A 20,750-nucleotide genomic window follows, 5' to 3' on the forward strand; every position below is an offset into this window, starting at 1 on the left:
GAGAAGCCGCTGTGGGGATAGCGTAATGGTGAACGCACCGCACCGGTTATGCGGAGATGTGGGTTCGAGTCCCGCTCCCGGAAAACGGCGGATTTTTTCTCGACTTATATTTTCGCTTATTTATCAATGAATCAAAGAAACGTGACAAGCACACGTCATTCGGCCCTATTAAATATTTCGAAAAAAGCCGAATAGCACTGGCAATGACGACTGCAACATTGATATGTATCTTTACCGAGTCCCTCGTCCCGTATCTCTCTGTTCTGCTACATGCATTACGAGGCACTGGCTCCAGCAGTTCGGATATGCCAATTGCTAACCCCGACCTCCGACCACGTTCTACGTGGCGGCCGCTGGGAAAGAAGACGTTCTACGTCTCCCGCGGTAGTCGAGGGGCGGCGCTAGTTGACCGGCCTCAGAGCTCTTGTAAATATAAACCCCCGCTTTAAAGTCGAGAGAGAAGCCGCTGTGGGGATAGCGTAATGGTGAACGCACCGCACCGGTTATGCGGAGATGTGGGTTCGAGTCCCGCTCCCGGAAAACGGCGGATTTTTTCTCGACTTATATTTTCGCTTATTTATCAATGAATCAAAGAAACGTGACAAGCACACGTCATTCGGCCCTATTAAATATTTCGAAAAAAGCCGAATAGCACTGGCAATGACGACTGCAACATTGATATGTATCTTTACCGAGTCCCTCGTCCCGTATCTCTCTGTTCTGCTACATGCATTACGAGGCACTGGCTCCAGCAGTTCGGATATGCCAATTGCTAACCCCGACCTCCGACCACGTTCTACGTGGCGGCCGCTGGGAAAGAAGACGTTCTACGTCTCCCGCGGTAGTCGAGGGGCGGCGCTAGTTGACCGGCCTCAGAGCTCTTGTAAATATAAACCCCCGCTTTAAAGTCGAGAGAGAAGCCGCTGTGGGGATAGCGTAATGGTGAACGCACCGCACCGGTTATGCGGAGATGTGGGTTCGAGTCCCGCTCCCGGAAAACGGCGGATTTTTTCTCGACTTATATTTTCGCTTATTTATCAATGAATCAAAGAAACGTGACAAGCACACGTCATTCGGCCCTATTAAATATTTCGAAAAAAGCCGAATAGCACTGGCAATGACGACTGCAACATTGATATATATATATATATATATATATATATATATATATATATACAAGAGAAGAAAAACTTCGAACAAGGTAAAAGCACGATTGTGGCCTACGTTTCAGCAAAGAGAACTTGCTTTCCTCAGGGCCTCTTTGCTGAAACGTAGGCCACAATCGTGCTTTTACCTTGTTCGAAGTTTTTCTTCTCTTGTGTTCTCTACCATCTTCAAAGTTCTACTACTCCCTATATATATATATATATATATATATATATATATATATATATATATATATATATATATATATATATATATATATATATATATATACATAAGAGAGAAATATCACTTCTAGCTTTACCCGCCGCGGTGGCTCAGTGGCTACGGCGTTGCGCTGCTGAGCACGAGGTCGCGGGTTCGATTCCCAGCCGCGGAGGCAGCTTTTTTGATGGATGCGAAAAGCAAAAGCGCTCGTGTCTACGAGATGTCGGCGCAGGTTAAAGATCCCCAGGTGGTCACAATTAAGGCGGAGCCATCCACTACGGCGCGCCTCACCGCCTGCGTTGCGTCAGCGCGTTAAAACCTACAATTAATCGACCAATTCTTGTTTCTAGATATTTTGCGCAAGCGCTCATAATGTCAGTATACAAAACAAGCAGCACCTGTGATTCCCTTCAGGCAGCACCTACAGCAAAGGCACGCATGTAATATAATTTTCCGAGTGAACAGGATTGTATGGGCGGGGAGTGTGCCTGTTCACTAACATGGCCTCACGCCTTGCACTCACGGAGTTGGCGACATAATTTCGCAGCACACAAATGGCGGGAAGCCAGCTATAGAGAGCTTGCACTGACGTCACTGTCGCTGCCAGGTTGGTGCAGCGCATGAACGCTTGAAGGCTGTGAACCTGTCTGCCGCTCTTATCTCGAGCAGCCCTGAAAAAGCTGAGAGCAGTGCACAAGAGAGGGCGCCGTGGTGACGTCACACGCAGGCCATGCTATATTTGTACAAGAGAAACAGGGACAAAGAACATATGCGGATATACCGTATTTACTCGATTCTAAGCACCCCCTTTTTTCGATCATAATGCCCACAGTGAAGCGGTGCTTAGATTCGGAAAACCTAAACTAGCGCTCCTTCCCCCCCCCCCCCCCCGCCACTTTTTTCCGCGGCCGTATCTCGGCGAGGCAGTCGCAAGAAATAACGTTTTATTTGGCAAACATTCGCTAGAGAAATAGGCACCGACAGTAAACCCACTGCTTACGTCTGATACTCAGTCACCCTAACTGTCATTCGAGTCCGTTGGTCCGCTTGGGCCACGGATCTCCGTATTCGCCGGCAGGTCGCCTTTCGTTCCGCTGAAGTGTTTTTATTGAAAACTTCATAAATTACTTAGGCAAAACGTCAACTTGGGCCCGCTTCCACGCATTTGAAATCCACTTTGTCCTTGTGGTGGTTGCGTAGAAATGGGGCGTTTAGATTCGCATGCAAACTTTTTTCCATTTTTTTCCCCGAAAGTAGGGGAGAACCGGTGGGGCCTTATAATCGCAAAAATATGGTAATTTTGAAGCCAAGCATGCAATGCTTCAGGTTACTTTGTACTGCACTGGAGAAGCGTTCGTGAGCTCGAAAAACTCGCTGAAAGCTCTACGAGCACCGCATGCGGTATCCAAGATCCTAAACGAGCAACGCCACAGTTTTTGTCTCTAAGTGTGCAGTGGTGCGTGCATCAGTACAGGGCAGCATATGGAGACAAGTTCGCTTACTGAACACTATTCCTCATGTTTCGTACCCGAAGCTGCACTCTATTGTATTCATACTGTCGACATTTGAGTCGTACGTGCTTGAACGGCCGCAGTTGCATTCTCGAGGGCGACGGAGCCGACGATAATCAGGCGCTGCTGACCTCGAACTTTCTGTCACTTCGACTAGACAACCATTGCTATCGGACTCTTGGATACGTGTGCACGTTCAATCCCCGGATGTCAAACATACCACGGCCTCCGTTCTCGAACGCCGTTAGCGCAGCACTCCGTCCACAAAGCCGTGAGGCACTCCAACATTTTCTATGGGGTGGCTTATCTTATCGCAAAGCGCTCGATAAGAGCTCTGCATGAAGACACGTGAGAATCTCTACGCAGGTAGCGGGCGGAGTTATTCGCTGCGTCGCTGCGTTATCTGGGCAACAGCCGCCCATTCCGCGATAAAGCGGTTGCGTAGCGGTGGGCGCCCGAATGGCTCAGTCCGAGAGTGAGGTGTGGCGCTGTGGAAGACGTTCCTCGACGAGCTGGGCCTAGGAGATACGCGACTCCAGCACTGACATCAGAGGAATGCGGACGTGACACATGACAAGGACATCTCAACAACATCGTGGTTCTTGACCAGTACATCCAGCCACTCATTCCTTTGTTTTTCTAGAGCAAGGTCGTCATGAAAGCTGGCCCTACCTGCGCGATAAACTCGGAGTAGACCTAAACTTCCATCGCCTCCTGGTGTCCGAAGATCCTTGCCACCGTAGGCCGGCCTCCAACACAAGCAGTGGCGCTTTAGTTTCGTGCTCAAGAAGTGTGGTCAGTGTCGTCAGGCGATCGTTTGCCAACTCCCCCACCTGACTGAACGCTCTAGCCGTGCAACTAAAAAATGGATAACTTAGCAAGAATTGAAGAGCGACGCAAGAGCAACAGTCCTTACAAGGTCGCTACCACTGTCGCTGGCGTATTGGCAATCGTAAGTACTTGGTTAAATAACGACTCATTCCATCATGCTGGCTTATATGCACCGATTGGGATTACTTTACAAGTCTTATCGCTTGTGTTTGCCTTGTTGCGACGCTTTGTGAAACTTCTTTTTATAACACAGCTCCGACAAGTACAATTTTCCCCCTCCCTCCCTCTCAAGGATGGTTACTTACCGCACAGCTGCCCAACTACCATCGCTGAAAGATGTAAATGACTTTATTAAACATTTACGGGGACTTATTTTCGGCCAACAAAGGAACAACCACACGCCTAGCCATTGCTTAAATTCGTCCATCTCTTTTGTAATATTTTATTCAAGGCAAGCCTTCAGGGGACCGCTTGCCGTTCGCGCCTTTAGTCGGTGAACCTAAAAGTGTTTATCTTCGTTAAGCCATATTTTTGTATCGTAATTTTATCTAATTTATCTGCCTGGATTCGCTGCGACCATGGACTAAATTACTCATTCGCGCTAATCACTAGTTTGACATGTATAGACTTTTTTTTCTCGTTACGATGGGACTCCTGTTATCAGGAACGAGTCGTCCATGCTGGCGGTGCCTCTCCAAATAGTTTCGTTCATCCGCGCAATGGCGATAACGACCCTTTGAGTTAGATTCCTGACGGCGTTTTTCTTCTCGCTCCGTTTTTCTACGACTCTTAAGGCCCAACCACAAGCACGCGTAAAACCGACTTACTCGCGCAAGGACGCAAATCAGCGTAAGCGCATAAGGAACCGGCGTACTCCATCCAGCGTACGCTGAATACATTGCTTCGCGCCTGCTACGCCGAATCAGAGCCAGACAGACATCGACGCAAACTTTCGGGCGCACGGTGTTGGCGTCAGCCTTTGGCGGTCATGTTATCTGGTGGTAAAATCGCATAACAAGCGAGCTAATTGATAAATGAGCCAACGTAACTATTATTATGCGATAAAACTAACTAATTTGTAAAATACAGACAGCAGACAACGAGAGAAAGCGCGCGAGGCAACGAGCGACTATGAGAGCAAGGCAGTTTACGCCAAATCTGGCAGAGAGTTTTGTGCAGGCCAAGTAGGCATACTAAAACTTAGCGTTTTTCAATGTCCCAATGTTAGTTCTTTCTGTATTAAATGTACGCAATTTTCTTAAAATAGCAACTATTTGCTTTATTTCAGTTCAAATGTATAGTTGAACTTGCCGCAACAACGCCGAGGCTGGGGTAGTCTATGCACACTGTGTGGCGCATTGGTTTACGCGCGCGTTGCGGCGATATGTGGTAACTCGCCCTCTCCGACATCGTCGGCCGGGGTAAAGGCAGCGGCGTACGTCGCCGCGGGCGTATGTCGTTGCGCGAGTACGGCGATTTTACGCGTGCATGTGGTTGGGCCGTTCGGTTCGTCTAGCGTGTACGGGGGAAGACGTATCACCGCCCCGACTAGCATACAAGGAGGAAAAGGAGAAAATACAAACTTGATTGAGCAAAACGGCGGGGTGGTGGGAGTGCCAAGCCACACGCCACTAAGCCTTTTTTTCAAAAAAAAAAGAGAGTAAAAGTGTTCCACCTTTCTGTTCTTCAACGCGGTATGGCTACACGGTTAGAGATGGAGATGGAGAGACGCTTACACGGACAGTAGAGTGAATCTGTCAGAACCTTTTTAGGGTTGCATTGTGCAGTTAAACTGGTGACATTTATCGTTTGACAAATTAGCGGAGACCCAACGTTTATTTGCAATCAACAAAAGAGAAAGCACCACGCCCCGTTCCCGGCCGCCGCACCGACTGCCCCGATGACGTCAGACTGATTTGCTGTGTGTTTTACTGCTAGCTCAGCATTTAAAATTTCGCTTTAATATTTTGTTTTGTGGTTAGTATCGGCTTTTTTGCATGTTCCCGCCCGCACTGTACAGGTTAAACAGGCTACCAATCCTTTATATTTACCCCGTGGATTTGCTAGTGAGTCGTCATTGCCGACTTCGATAATTCGGCGTGTAGGGTGGTCCGCGGAAGTAACACCTGCGCTTTTATCGCTAAATGTGCCTCGACCTGTAGAACTCAGATTACGGATTACGCAGCCTAGTCTTCAATCTGGTAGGCTAATTAGAAGATGTTTGCGACCCAGGTCAGTGTTCATTAATTGAGGAGCCAGCCGCCTGACTTTCTGCGTGAGATGGGGGACGAAAATGATAAGTGATGTGGAGTTCACGCTCACACGAACACATACGCAGAAACGCACAAACACACACGCGCACACACACAAACGCACACATGCGCGCACACATACATACACACACACACTCGCGCACACACACACACGAAGACGCACAAACACACGCACACACAAACATGCACACGCGTGCACACGCACACGCGTGCACATACACACACATGCACACACGCACATACACACACATACACGCACGCACGCACGTACACACGCACACACGCACGCGCGCATTAACACAGAGCCATAATTACAATAAAGGGAACATTTACATTCTTAACACTACCCCTGTCCGACACGCACTCACACATAATGCAATGAACAACTAGCCCAGCTACAAGGCCCCCTACGCTACACAGCTTTTGTTTCGTGTGACTCTGTGCCAGAAGGCGCCCGCCGATGCTCTGAGACTACAGAGACGCCTCGAGGTGCTCAAGTGCCAGTCGTCTTTATGAAGGCCTGCAGGACAGCGGCGGTGCAATTCTTACAAGCACGTTTTCAGAGCTAGTGTTACACGAACTACAGTGTACTAAGATAATGGCGCTCCCGCGATCGTTGACCCCATTTTACGCTCAGGAATGAGGCCGTCCAGCCGATTAGAACGTACGACAGCCATTTCTTTGTCTCCCGAGGCCATCCTCCAAATAAAACGTGCGAGCTGAGGCAAAGAAAAGCTAACGTTTAGTATAATGGAAGCCAAAAAATAAAAATGACACACGTGGTGCAGCGACGAATTCTTGTAATTCTGTGGAGTAACGTATAGGTGCTCCCAACATGAAACCTTATTTCCGCTGAAGTTTCGACATCATAGGCACCAAAACTGTTAACATAAGGGCGCTAAAAATATAACCTCTAAACTTGCTATGGCGTTTACGTTTCGTTTATGCTGTCGATGTAAGTACGTGCCGCTCCTATAAAATTACATCAAGGTGGAGGAAATACGTCAACGTCCATAGCATGTTTCGGATATTTTGTAACTCAACGTAGTAAAATTTACGATACCTAGTTAGGGGCAAAATAACATTGTCTTTTGAGGCTGTAATCCACGCATCAGATGACCAAAATCTGTGAGAGCGTTGTTGTTTATTCCATTTTCATTTTTGTGTGTACAGCAAATTTACCCTGCTCTGCAGTTGTATAAAAACGTACAATACACTGCAGAACTAATCGGTACAAAGAACTGGCGGAACGCACATGTGCAAAGAGTGGGACCAAAAACTACCTAATCTCGCGAGAATGAGCATTCGACGACCCCTTTATCATAAATCAACGAGGCAATAAACGGCGTCATTGTTTATCACGTAACGGACTAGCGATAATTTGCGTCGAGATACAAAAAGGCAGAAGTTTTATTTTACTAGTGAAATTGTTCTTTTAGTTTTCTTTTCGTTTGTTTTTTCTAATTGCAACTTTTTACAGCCACACAAAGCCACACAGAGGTTACGGGCGTCTCGGTCACAAAGCACTCATCCATTCACGCATTTACGCTTGGCTGATCAAATATAACTTCAACAGGATATGCCGCTTTGTAAAGATTCTTTTTCATGACTGTGTTCGAACCTTTGTTTTGCTTTCTACACAAGGAAGGGAACTTCTGCAGCGAAGCAGTGTCCCGACGACGCCAGACTAATTAGACGTTTTCAGACACCAAGTAAACAAAAGGTTAAAGCGAACGTTTTTCAAAGAAACATTTTTCTGAGCACATGGTTTATAATATTTTGAGGCAGCAAACTCTCGCGTTTCACATCGTTGTTCGGTAAATTAACTCCTGTGACTTTTTTTTTCCACTTAGTATGTAGGCAATTACAGTTTGTCATCACCATGTAGCATTAACCTTGCTCATTTTTGCTCGTGTTTTATTTTCAACTTCGGATACAGCATGGCTTTTTTTGTTGAAATACGCTCTATAGTATATTTATAGAGTGTAACCTCTATTCCAGGCTCGGAGAAAGTCCGGCGTTAGCACCTGTAGGCCACCCCAGACGGCTGTGAGCTCAACCGGCATAGATGGCACGATGTCCAGTAATTGATAGGCACGCAATATATCAATGCTTTGTACTGCATTATCTTTTTCGCTTTTGCGCATTTAATTGCGTAGTATTTTTTGGCTGGAACCCTTGGGTGTTGGCGGTATGACGAAATTTTAATCCGCAATTTTCGATCTACATGTTTTTTCGTGGCCCGGAAAACACACTAATGTCATCAATGTACCTTCCCTTCCATAAAATGCATATAGGGTTAAAATACTTCCAAACTACTGCCACCGGCAGCACGCTTCATTCACGCCAACACTTCCTAGCGCAATAGCCTTGGGCAGATTTAGGGCATAGCACAAATGGGAAATCGGCGTGCTTTGAATTTAAGAAATAGCGACGGATTGGGATTACCTGAACAAAAAAAAACAATGCCAAAAACTGTATAAGAGACAAAGAGGTCAAGGGAGAATAAAACAACAGATAAAAAAGTACAATTTTCGCACACAGTTTCGCCAAAAACAAAACAAACAAACCCTGCTCTCATGACGTCCACCGCTACGTTCGGTTGGTTTAAACCACACAGATCCGGTCGACCACATCCATTCGCCTGAAAATAAAACTCGCCGGCGACGATTCAGCGGCGAATGCAACTCACTGTATGAAGATTCTCTTTAAGGTAGTTCTGGCCAAAATATTTTTTTATTCATTGCGTACTTGCGGTATGCAGTCACTGCAGGTCTGGGGAGCATAACAAAGCAAAGTAAGAAGAAAAAAATGATTTACAATAAAGCAGAACGTTCAGCATAATCACTCAACAGACATGGGTACTGTTAATGAGTTCCGCTCCGGTATAGCGCACGGAAAGAAGGAAAATTTAAAAAGAATCAGTTCTAGACTAATGAGTTTTGGAAGTATTTCGTGGGTGAACCGTCAGTCAATAAAACTGATAATTTCGGTAGGGTATCAGTGGGTGGTTAGTCATTAAAAAGCTTGGCGGGGAAGTTACGGCGGAGCTTTTTCTTCATAGTTGAAGGGATCAAGTACGGTTAGCTCCCACGGTGGATAATAGCAAATGTATAATAAATAACCCAACAAACTTCTGTTCAGTTCGTTTGAGTTCTTTTAATGATAGATCTCGAGAAGGAATAACGGGCATATTTAGGCTTAAATGAAGTTAATAAATGATAGCCGAGCAATTTTACCTTTCGGGAATGCCTCAAGAAGCATAGCTCGCGACATGTAGAAGAGTGAATATTGCAGATAATATTGTAGATATTGCAGAATATTGTAGATAACGCCTAGACACCTGTTAATAGTTACTTGTATTAAAAAAGATTATTCTAGAGTGTACGTGAATTGAACGGGCGCTGTTTCGGCGTTACAACAAGAGCTTTGTCAGTATTGAACCCTATTCCACAACTACTGCGCCAGCACAGTATTTTATTTAAACTAACGTTAAGCTCATCATGGTCATTATTAAATGAAACAACTTCCCGAACCGTTCATATGAACGCCGGGAACACGAAATTCAGTTTCACTGATGTACAGTAAAAAAACAAATAGAAAGGGAAATATATATATATATATATATATATATATATATATATATATATATATATATATATATATATATATAGATATATGGCCCACTGATCCTATTTTGACAAATTTTTCTTTCTCGGAACTTCGTCAAACGCTTTGCTGAAGACGCGAAAGAAAAAATCCGTTCGACTGAATGAGTTATTTTTACTAACTTCGTTACTGTCGGAAATACTTTTCTGAAGCCATGTTGCAAAGTGTTTATATTGCATGTTCTCACAAATATTCAAGTCTCGGTTAGCTACAATGCGTCTAATTAACTTACAGCGTGATGATTAAAATAATGAGATGAAGGGCTAATTTTGGGGCAGTGACTGGTTTCCTTACTTGAATATCGAAGCCACTCGCGCTGACTTACAGTCATGGAGCAGCCCTTTCGACATCAGCGTTCCACGGAATAAAAAAACAAATTTTCACAGGGGTTCTCCACATCGTTGAACAAATGTAATACGGAGACAACGTGAGGCACAAAAAGTTCTGGCTTTAGAATTAAAAACAGAGCAACTACAGCAAGGTAAGTAATAAAGGCAGATCAGAGGCGCACGTATACACCAAACTTCAACGTTGGATGTACGTAGATTTGAGCTGGGTATGACGCTAATGAAATACTAATTATTTAAATTTCAAGAAACCGACGCATCATCAGGAAGACAGAAGCCATCAATTTAAACCTAGGAGAGGGTTTTTTTTTTCTTTCACTGTATGTGATTCCAAACCTTTGGAGGTGAATTTTAAAATAAAGCGCTGCCTGGAGGGAATGGTCTTTCGAGCTTTTCAGCGGACGCGCAATGTTGTCGTGTGAAACCTATCCATCAATCATATCACGTAGTGCGCATCACAAAGGTCCGCAGAAACAAGTCGAGCTTACTCGTTGCTGTTTTAATCAAACGCTCAAGCGTAGTATAGGTTGCGTCCCTGCGTATGCAAAAACCTTTGCCTTGCTGTAGAAGTTCCACACTCACCCATCTGTGCGTACTGGCATCACGAGACCGGTAGAAACGCTGCCCCGACAGCCGACACTGGGAAGTTCTGCATTCACAAGGAGACCTCGTTGTGTCTCTAGAGGCCCGTACTCGCTAGCGGGGAGTATGCGAAAACTGCTTTCACATTGCGTTGGCCCGTTCGTAGCCCTTGACCGTCTGAGTAGTTTGGAGTATGTCATTTACCGACCTGTTACCCGTGTTCAGCGGGTTCGCACAACTCGAGTGGCGAACTCGAGCGCACAACTCGAGCTAGCTTTGGGCCACACAGTGACCCAAAGCTTTCTAACTTGTCAGGGCTGCGTCTCCAACAGGGGAAATGTCATAATCCCAGAAGGACCTTACGAATTAGCCTCCGCGGGCCTTGACGTCAGCGAGGAGAAATGGGAAGGAAGGGGGCGAATCTGGCTGGTTCCTCCTGTCCGCCATCTTGACTCATTGCGCCGTTTGTAAATGCACGCGCCCTTCACCCAACTGCTCCGGTTTCCGCATAAAGTATTACGATTGGCTATTAGAGTTCTTTTTCACAATTATTACGACGGTATTCAACTGCTGTTGGCGTTACATTTTTGTTGTCATTGTTAACGGTGGTAATCGCATATTCTCAAGTGCCGCATGTTCTTCTCACGATGCAAAATTTACCGTCTTCCCAAGACGGCTTTAAGGGCGCCGTACCTCAATCGTTGAAGATTTATCAAAAATTCACAGCCTGTTACAAGAACGTGATGCGATTAAACAGCGCTAAGATTGGCTTGACGTTTCCGATTTCAGGATAAATTGACATAACTTATCATCAAACTAGTCGACTGTCCAAGAGCTCACACTCCCGGGGCTCCAGTCGAAACTTTACGTAGAACATAGAACTAAACCAAGCATTGTCCGTGAGAGCAATGCAAGGCAGAAAGAGAACTATCTCATTCTAGGAATTCCAGGTTGAGAAGCCAGCAGTGTGGGATACGGCAATAAAAAGAAGGATGCTCTAGTTCAGATCGAAAGGACGCACGGTAGGTAGAGCGTGAGATAACTGTATGAGAAAAGAGGGTGAAGAGATAAGATAGGCACGTTAAAGTGAAGAAAGGGGTCAGGGTGTCGAACATGAAAGCAGTTGAGGTCACGTGAAGGTGGCATCGTGCCGAGGTGCACGACCAACGGCTAGCGGATACGATGAAACGCGCGGAAGCAAAGTTAGAAGAGGAAGCAGCTGGACAGCTTAGTTTGTACGATCACAGGTCTGCTGCATATATTGCTGCTTCCTGAACCATGTAGTTGCGACTGCTCCACTCAGTCATCGTGAAATCATGCTCAAAATGGAGCAATATAACCAAATATAAGAAAAAAACTTTGGTCGTTATCAAATCTGCTTCCTTCGAAAAACCCGAAGGGGCACAGACAGAATGGGATGAGAGCAACAGCGTGGAAGTTATTACCTATCACGCTAGCATGGGGGATAGGGGCTGAGACTGGCTATTTCCAGGCAATACAACTTACCATCAATCTATGCAAAACGTTAAAATGCAATAAAGCAGGTACACCAAGTTTTTCAGGCACACAGCCAAATCATGCAACTCGAGTCTCTGGCTATGTCTCGTGGTGATGGATCGAGATAGTGTGTGTAAAGGGGGCGGGGGATGGGGGACATATACATGTCTTCACAAGCTCCGGTTGTTATTCGCCATGCCTGGAAAATTCTGCGCATCTCTTCAGGAGCGGATCCAGTTAACCACTTAAGGGATCAGTTTATTTTTATTTCGATGCAACACCTCGTTCGATTGTGTCGTTTCCGGCATGCTGTCTGTCTGTCGCACAGTTTTCCGTCGCGCCGAATACATACCTAAAACATTTCACATGTACCCCCACAGCTGTCTCGTCTACCTTTGTTTTCGTTCGCTTTTTTTCCCGCTCAACACAGCTCGTTTAAACAGCGAATTTGTTTTGAAGACTTATTTTAAAACTCTTGCGATGGCGCCGCTTCTCTATGGGGGGTTTCTTAGTTCTCACGAGTTTCCTTCTTTCCCTTCTGAGATTCAGTCTTAGCTTGCATCTAACCATCCTATGATCGCTGCTTCGAAGCTTACTTAGCACCTCTATGTCTTTCACGATACCTGAATTCTCCCTTACAATGAAGTCAATTTTCTTTTTTTAATGTACCATCGCGGCTTCTGCATGTCCATTTCCTATTATTTCGTTTGTCGAAGAATCTGTTCATCAACCTCAGGTTATTTCGGTCTACAAATCCCACCTCGACTGTTACAATTGTCTATTCCAAAGTTTCCCACTGACCTTTCTCCCATTTGCTTCTTACCGACCTTAGTGTGAAAGTGACCCATCACAATCGAAAACAATGTTGTTCCCTTCTTCATTGATGGTTCAACGTCCTCGTAGAAGCTGTCTACAGCTTCATCATCATAGTTGGTTGTTGGCGTGTAGGCCTGGACTATCTTTAACCTGTATCGTTTTTTAGCTTGAACGCAACAGCAACAGCCGCTACTCTCTTGCTAATGGCGAAAAACGCCTCCACGTTTCCTGCTATTTCTTTGTGGATTAAAAATACCATTCCGTGTTCTTTCTTCTCTTGGAGTCCACTATAGCACAAAACATGCACGCTAGTGAGCTCCATGAAGCTTGCCCCCGTCCTTCTAACTTCTCTTAACCCTATAATATCCCACTTATGTTCGAGAGCTCCTCCTGTAATGCAGCCAAGCTTCCCTCACTAAACGGAGTGCGTGCATTGAACGTTGCCAGGGTCAAATTCCAAAGGCGGCCTGTCAGGACCCAGACATTCTTAGCACCGTCTGCTGCATCGCTGTTCTGACCGCCGCCGTAGACAGGTGCTCTACAGCTGCTGGGAAGTGAGGGCCGGGAGTTGAGTTGGTCAAGTCACGGGAGTTGGCGGCCAGCTACAACTCCAGGGTGGCCAGATACTTCTCTGGTGAGGGACTGCTGTTTGTGTCCCTCAGAGCCTACCTAGCAACGGTGAGCCTTCCGAGTGTAGCTTATTAGGTATGTTACTTCAGGAGCAGGCGGCACTCCATACCTGCATGCCAAGATTGGGCTCAGAGGGCCAGACGAGAGAGAGAGAGAGAGAGAGAGAGAGAGAGAGATGGCTGGATGGATGGACAGACGGACGGATGGACAGAAGGACGGACAGATATATATATATATATATATATATATATATATATATATATATATATATATATATATATATATATATATATATATATATATATATATATATATATATATATATATATATATATATATATATATATATATATATATAGTAAGGAAATGAGGGGCTCGTTGAGAAAATACAGAAACATAGGTCGGCAGTCTACAACGCCAAAGAAGGCATAGGGGTGTGGTTAGGCTCTATGTTTTACTACGGTTAATGAAGTTAAGATTTTTTTTTTTAAATATAAGGAAGAAAGAAAGAAAGAAAAACATGCGCCCAGAGTGGGGACCGAACCCACGCCTTTCGATTAGATCTCGAATGCCGGCATTGCTGATCGCACACACCCACATAGGCGATTGGCCAAGAAACGGAATGGCTTTTTGGGGCTCGCTTACGTGCGCGCGCTCGTCAATCTCTTGCTACTTTTAACTGCGCACACGAAAAAGTACGATTCGCTAAACAGCTTCGCTGTTAAAATGTGGATCGTGCATTGCTTCGTCCGGCAACTACCAGTTCCGGGTTGTGGGATATGTGCGATCTGGCGGTTTCATTAGCTTCCCTTTCTCTTTCTGTCCTCTCACTTCCACGCATAGCTCAAATTTTGCATTTCGGTCTACATACTATTTTTTCATTCAATGTTTTCTGCGTTTTTTTAAGAAGGGATTCTTCTTTTTTTCTGCATCAAGGGTACAAACAGCGCGAGAGGTATTCAGAAGATATTCGTCGAATGCTCTCTCAACTAACTGGGAGCATATATATAGGGGTCCAATTGCATGGACATTACCCGCCGTCAATTTTCGTTTGTTTTTATATAGAAGTAGAAAGTGAGTCTTTACATGGCGTCGATAGTATTTCGTTACAACCGCGCCCTTTCCCTGCAGCGTTAGTCTGTATGAGCATATCGAAACGAGCCGTGTCCAACTTGACACGGCTCGAAACGAAACTGCACAGCGTCAAGCACACCGAGCAAACAGGAATTTTGCATGTTTTTGTGTTATTGTTCCGAGGTCAAAGTGCTATGTTTTACAGTGCCCGCGTGCGAGAGATATTTTCTCGAACCGAACGTAGACGGATCCCGGGCAGCAATAGAAAACATAAAACAAACAAATTGACGTCGTTTTCAAACTGTGTGGGGTAAACGGGTTGATAAAACATAAAATGCTCTCGTAGATTAATTATAGCGAACTAAGGAAATGCAATTCTTTTTTTTGCGTTTGAATGAAAGCGACATTCTCAGCATTTTTCCTCAACCATACACTTATTGCGATTTGTGAGCTGAATTACTCTTCAGAACAAAAAAAAAAAAAATCAAGCGATGCCAACATATACCAGCCAGAACCCATTCGCAATAAAAAATCGCACGCTTATTTCTCCTATTACCAGCCACTTCAAGCAGGATCATTAAGGGGGTCTCCGTGCATGTTCCACCCTAATGTGATTGTGAAACGCCTCAGCATGTCAAACTGCGCGGCCCTGCCCGTAAGGGTGCAAAATCACGTCTTTTTAGTTCGTTCTGTTTTTCCTCGTGTGGCGCATAAAATCTAATTTATGACTGCCAAGGCGGTGCCACGCACGATATTTCAATTTTTAGGATAGATATGTTTTCGTAATTAGTTTACGGGCTCGACGGAGCGAAAGAAAGCGTCCGCTTTTGATATCAAGTTTTCTTTTATGGCTTCACTTTGAAAGTCAGCACTGTTTAGGCAGAAAAATCTCTTTCGACAGGCTGTTTTTTTTTTCTTTTTTTGGCCTGCGCTAACTTAAATAGGCGCGCTGACGAAGTTTGTGCTGCATTCGCTTGATTAGTGGACGTTTTGACTGAGAAATCTCCACTGTACGGCTTCCATGTTTTATTCTTTTTTATATTTATTTGCTAGCTGCCTGAACCGCTACTGATTGCAGCGTGCAGACAGCATGCACGTCAAGCTTGAACGAACTCTTACTTTATTTTATACTGCGACTCTTGAAAGCAAGGCTTCTGCATTGCGCAATGGAGCGATGTCTGGTAATTTCGGACCGACGTTGTCCTAAACAGCGAACGCGCTTTCCTCAGGCGCCGGCAGGATGAAGGCGACACAAATCGCGTTAGATGATGAGGTGAATTTTAATGTGTGGCCGCTATCTCTGCACGATGTGTGCAGCCGTGTGCGTCATCTTTCTCGAAGACGGGTGAACAAGCTGCCATTATAGGTCACGTCTGCCTCTCCTTGAGACAATATATACATACACACACACGATTAGCGTTACCTTACTCAAGAAAAAAAGAAATACAGTAGAATCTCGATAAACAGATATCGCTTAAACAGAACAGTAGCCGGTAAGTTGGTTGGTTTTGTATTCAGCTAACGTAAAAAAACTCTCGCTAATCGGAACTGAAATTAACACGTCACCGTGTAAACGGAACCAGAAATGGAACTCTTTGTGAAACCCATTGGCATGAGAATCAGCATTTTACGTTTCGGCTGTTTCGTTTTTGTTTTTGTTTTTTGTTCCTCCATGGTTTTTTTTAGCCTCGTTGGCGTCGTAAGCCTCGTCTCATTACGGATCAGCCGCGTTAGCGCAACGAATGTAACATCGCAGTTTTTGTTTCAGTCGTTCGGTCTCTATTCAAGACGCCGAGGTTACAGGGCTCAGCTCCTGCCTCCTCGTTCGTGTCATCGTGGTGCTATTCCCGCTTCATTACCGCGTTGCCATCTTCTAAATACGGTGGCTCATAAGGATTCGCGAAGTTGACGCCTCTAGCCTGCATGAAGATGCAGTTGCAAGGACTCAAACAAAAATAATTGATGCATTTTGTAGTGCACAGCGACTCACTGTTGCCAAATCAACTTTATGAGTGCTGTGTCTAAATCTCGTGTAGTTTTCTTGCGTCCTGAAAAACTATCAGCTACATTCCCCTTCCAGGGCTTTGAGTTTCAAGAAATGGTATTAAGAGTGTGTACGCACAAAAATTTGCACTTTCACGCATCTATCTCAGTAAACGAAACTTCTGTTAAACAGAACAAATTTTTTTGGTACCTTGAAGTTACGTTTATCGAGAGTCTACTGTATTTGTTTTGTTCTCAGTTAGACATCGTTTGAATGCAACAAACCAGGAGAGAGGCAGGGGAATTATGCGAGGTGAACAGAGGGCATAGCCATCTATCGTCATCAGCCGAACATCCGCACGGCACAAATGTCATGTCCTGTTCTAAAATTGTCCAACGTGTGTGAGGCCCAGCCGAATCCCATTTTGACGTGATAAGGATCAGTTTAGATGAAATCTCGAAAATGGAGGAGAGAATTAGTGCTTAGAAATGTGCACGTATATTCGACTGCAGAGAAATTATCGTTGATGTAGGATGAGGAAGAAACAAACCTTCCTAATTTTTGCACTGATCTGATGTTAACACGCCATGTTCATTTCATTTCCCTAGTGCCGATTTTAGCTTCTTTGCTTGCGTTTCTGAACAAACAAACAAACAAACAAACAAACAAACAAACAAACAAACAAACAAACAAGCAAACAAACAAACAAACAAACAATTAAACACGCACACACAGACACAAGCACGCACGCACGACTGTAATCTGAAAAACGTAATTTCTGGTCAGTAAAGAAAATCCCTCCGAACTACACTATTATACGAAGGGACCGGGCAACGCGTGGAGGGGGTGTAGCTATCGTGATTAAAAAAGGCATACCTTTTAGCGTACGTCGAGGCCGTATTCTGCAAGTTGCTATTTGGCGCATGCCCCATAGTGATAGGATGCGTCTACCGAAGCCCTACAGCCAACTGTGACGCCATGGACATACTCTATAGCTATTTGCAAAGTCATGTGCAAAACGGAAGGCTTATCTTAGTAGGCGACCTAAATCTGCCAGATGTTGACTGGTCAAATTCAGAATTTTTGTCCTCATCTTCCGATGCAGTATTCGACATAATGTTCCGTTTTAATCTTTATCAAGCAATTCACCAGCGAACACGCATCCAAGGATCATCATCTAGCATACTTGATCTCATATTCCTCAGTGAACACTTTCCAGCCGAACAAACAAAAACAACAGTACTCGATGGCATATCTGATCATAAAATTGTCTCGTGCACGGTCCCTATTTTAGAAAAAACTCCCAAGCATTTCCCCGAGGGTGAACATGGTTAAGTGCGAATGCACGGGGTGATGCTATGAGGGGGAGTAAAGTTAAAATCCGTTGGCATTCGCCCGTGAGCGCGCGCGAGCCGACCCACGGAGGTCTGGCAGTTTATCGCTGCATATGTAGGGGGGTACGCCGCGCCGAGCGCGCCAAGCCAGGTGGCTGAGAGAGGAGGCGAGCGCAAGGGGAGAGGGACAGCGGCGCACGGCAGCTGCAGCCGAGCGAGGGGGAGAGGAGAGAGTGTGACGTCACGGTGGAGAGAGAGGCGCGCGGCAGCTGCTGGAGAGAGGAGGCGCGCTGTGACGTCATACCATGACGTCACGGCGCGAGGAGCGGTGCAGGGAGCGGCGCGCACCCGCGCAGCCACGGCGAGGAGGCGGAGCGAGCGCGGTCACGTGGTGAAGTGACGTCACCGCGCCGTTGCTACCGACGCTCCTCTCCGCTCCACGCCGTTGCTAGGGAGAGGAGGACTGCGGACGCCGCCGCCGCCGCCGGCGGTGGAAGGTTTGGGGTCGCTTATAAAGTGCATTCGCACTTAAAAAGCAGCTCATTCGCAGCGTGTAATCAAGTTTCCTGACTTTAGTTGCGCAGATGACGCCAGCATAATCGACTACCTCGACCCAGAATTCCCTGTTTTCGAAGAACTATCAAATCACAACACACACATTAATATCCTATGGGAAAAATTCAAGGCTATCGCTTTTCATTGCATTCATAGCTATGTTCCTCAGAAAACCAAAAAGACACGTAAACATAACCCGTGGATCACACGCGAGGTAATTCATGCAAAAAGAAAAGTAAAGCGCCTTAGAAAATCTGTAAAACAAATGGCCACAACTTCTGCCAAAAGCAACCTCAGCAGTGCTATAGCAGATATGAGATCAAGTATTAAGGCAGCCAAAACCAAATATTGCTCTGAAATACTGCCAAAGTTTCTTGAAGATTCCCCACGCAAGTTTTGGAACCATCTAAGCACCAACAAGCATAGCAAAAATCAACCTTCACTCGAAAGTAACCGAATCTCTGCAGATACGTTCCGTAACTACTTCAAGTCAGTGTTTACAGTTGACGACAACAGTGTCTTGCCCTTAAACCGTCGTATGATAGAACCCCTTGGCCCACTTGTAGCTACAGAATGTGGTGTAGGGAATTTGTTATTAAATTTAGATACAAAGAAATCACCTGGACCTGACAATATTCCCAATGTGTTTTTTTATCGTTACGCAGAGGTTTTAGCTCGTTAACTATGCATAATAAATAATTATTCGCTATCATCGTGCACATTACCAAATGAATGGAAATTAGCGAAAATTATTCCCGTGCATAAAGCTGGAAGCAAAACTGACGTTACAAACTTCAGACCGATCGCGTTAACTTGTGCAGTAAGCAAGCTTCTTGAACATATATTCCTCAAACATATTATTAATTATCTTGAGAACGAATCAATTTTATCACCTTACCAGCATGGCTTCCGCAAAGGACTGTCAACGGTTCCGCAACTGTTGGAATTAGCTCATGACATATCTAAACGCATCGATAATCAAAAACAAGTAGATCTGATATTTCTAGACTTCGACTTCTCGAAGGCTTTCGACAAGGTGTCGCATAGTAAATTAATCAGTAAACTTGAATTTTACATCGGAGCTAGTCCTATTATCAACTGGATACAAAATTACCTGAGTAACCACTCACAATTCGTCCAAGTCAACGATGATATGTCTCCGCCTACTCAAGTCACGTCTGGTGTCCCGCAGGGCTGCGTTCTGGCTCCAGTCTTGTTTCGAATATTCATTAATGACCTGCCTACAAACATTAAAACCAACATCAGGCTCTTTGCAGACGACTGCATTCTTTATAGGGAGATAAACTCAGCCGAAGATCACAAAGTGTTAAATATAGCCTTGAGCACAGTGTCACAATGGGGTATAGACTGGCAGATGGCGCTAAACGTGAAGAAAAGTGTTATTTTAACCGTTAGTAGAAAACCCGCTGCGGTGGCTCAGTGGCTAAGGCGTTGAGCTGCTGAGCACAAGGTCGCGGGCTCGACTCCCGGCCGCGGCGGCCGCTTTTCTGATGGAAGCGAAAAGCAAAAACGTCCGTGTGTACGAGATTTCGGCGCACGATAAAGATCCCCAGGTGGTCAGAATTAATCCGGAGCCCTCCACTACAGCGCGCCTCATCGCCTGCGTTGCCTCGGCGCGTTAAACCATACAATCAATCAATCAACCGTTAGTAGAAAGAAACAGCCGTCTACCTTTACATACAATATAAATAATATCCCCCTGTGTATAGTTAAAGAGCACAAATACCTTGGACTAATCATCACTCACGACTTTAGGTGGGACACCACGTAAAACACGTCACGTCCTCAGCCTACGGGCGGCTCATCTCCCTCAAAAGACGCCTCGGCTCCACCTCATCACATATCAAGTTGTTAGCATATAAAACATTTGTCCGATCGGTCCTTGAATACGCGAGCGCCATCTGGTTTCCGTATACCAACCAACTTCAAACTAAAGTAGAAGGTATTCAAAGAAAAGCAAATAGATTCATCTTTAATAAATATAAAACAACCGACTCTCCCTCGGAACTACAACAGAACGCAGGCATACCCACTCTTCGAAATCGAGTGCTAGTCGAGTACCAGTTTATCCACAACCAGCTAAATATCGACACTTCCAAATATTTCTCCCTTTCAAAAACCACAGATACACGTCAGAAGCACTTATTAACTCTAACTGAACCCCCATTTCGCACCGACAACTTCAAATACTCATTTTTCCCTCGTGCCATAAGGAAGTGGAACAGCCTTGATTCATCGATCACTAGCAGTTCATC

The 20,750-nt window shown here is 45.2% G+C and overlaps 2 protein-coding genes across 3 annotated transcripts in view; one reads left to right on the forward strand and one right to left on the reverse strand.

Moving 5' to 3' along the window:
* Positions 1-20,750, reverse strand: part of LOC144174145 (uncharacterized) — a 332,399-nt gene that overhangs the window by 306,916 nt on the left and 4,733 nt on the right. Inside the window, exon 2 of the mRNA XM_077702638.1 lies at positions 10,585-10,651. The gene's annotated coding sequence lies outside the window, so the exon portion shown is untranslated. The remainder of the gene's footprint in view (positions 1-10,584; positions 10,652-20,750) is intronic.
* The window catches only part of LOC144174144 (uncharacterized), an 82,281-nt gene continuing 64,822 nt past the window's right edge, over positions 3,292-20,750 (forward strand). The window contains exon 1 of one of the 2 annotated variants that reach the window (XM_077702636.1): positions 3,292-3,834. In XM_077702636.1, coding sequence (XP_077558762.1) covers positions 3,748-3,834 — 87 coding nt within the window. In that variant the 5' untranslated portion in view covers positions 3,292-3,747. The remainder of the gene's footprint in view (positions 3,835-20,750) is intronic. The other variant, XM_077702637.1, reaches the window with a different exon arrangement.

This window comes from Haemaphysalis longicornis, unplaced genomic scaffold (assembly GCF_048455015.1).
Source record: "Haemaphysalis longicornis isolate Haplotype H1 unplaced genomic scaffold, Haemaphysalis longicornis Haplotype H1 scaffold_3, whole genome shotgun sequence".
In the NCBI taxonomy this organism is placed as follows: domain Eukaryota; kingdom Metazoa; phylum Arthropoda; class Arachnida; order Ixodida; family Ixodidae; genus Haemaphysalis; species Haemaphysalis longicornis.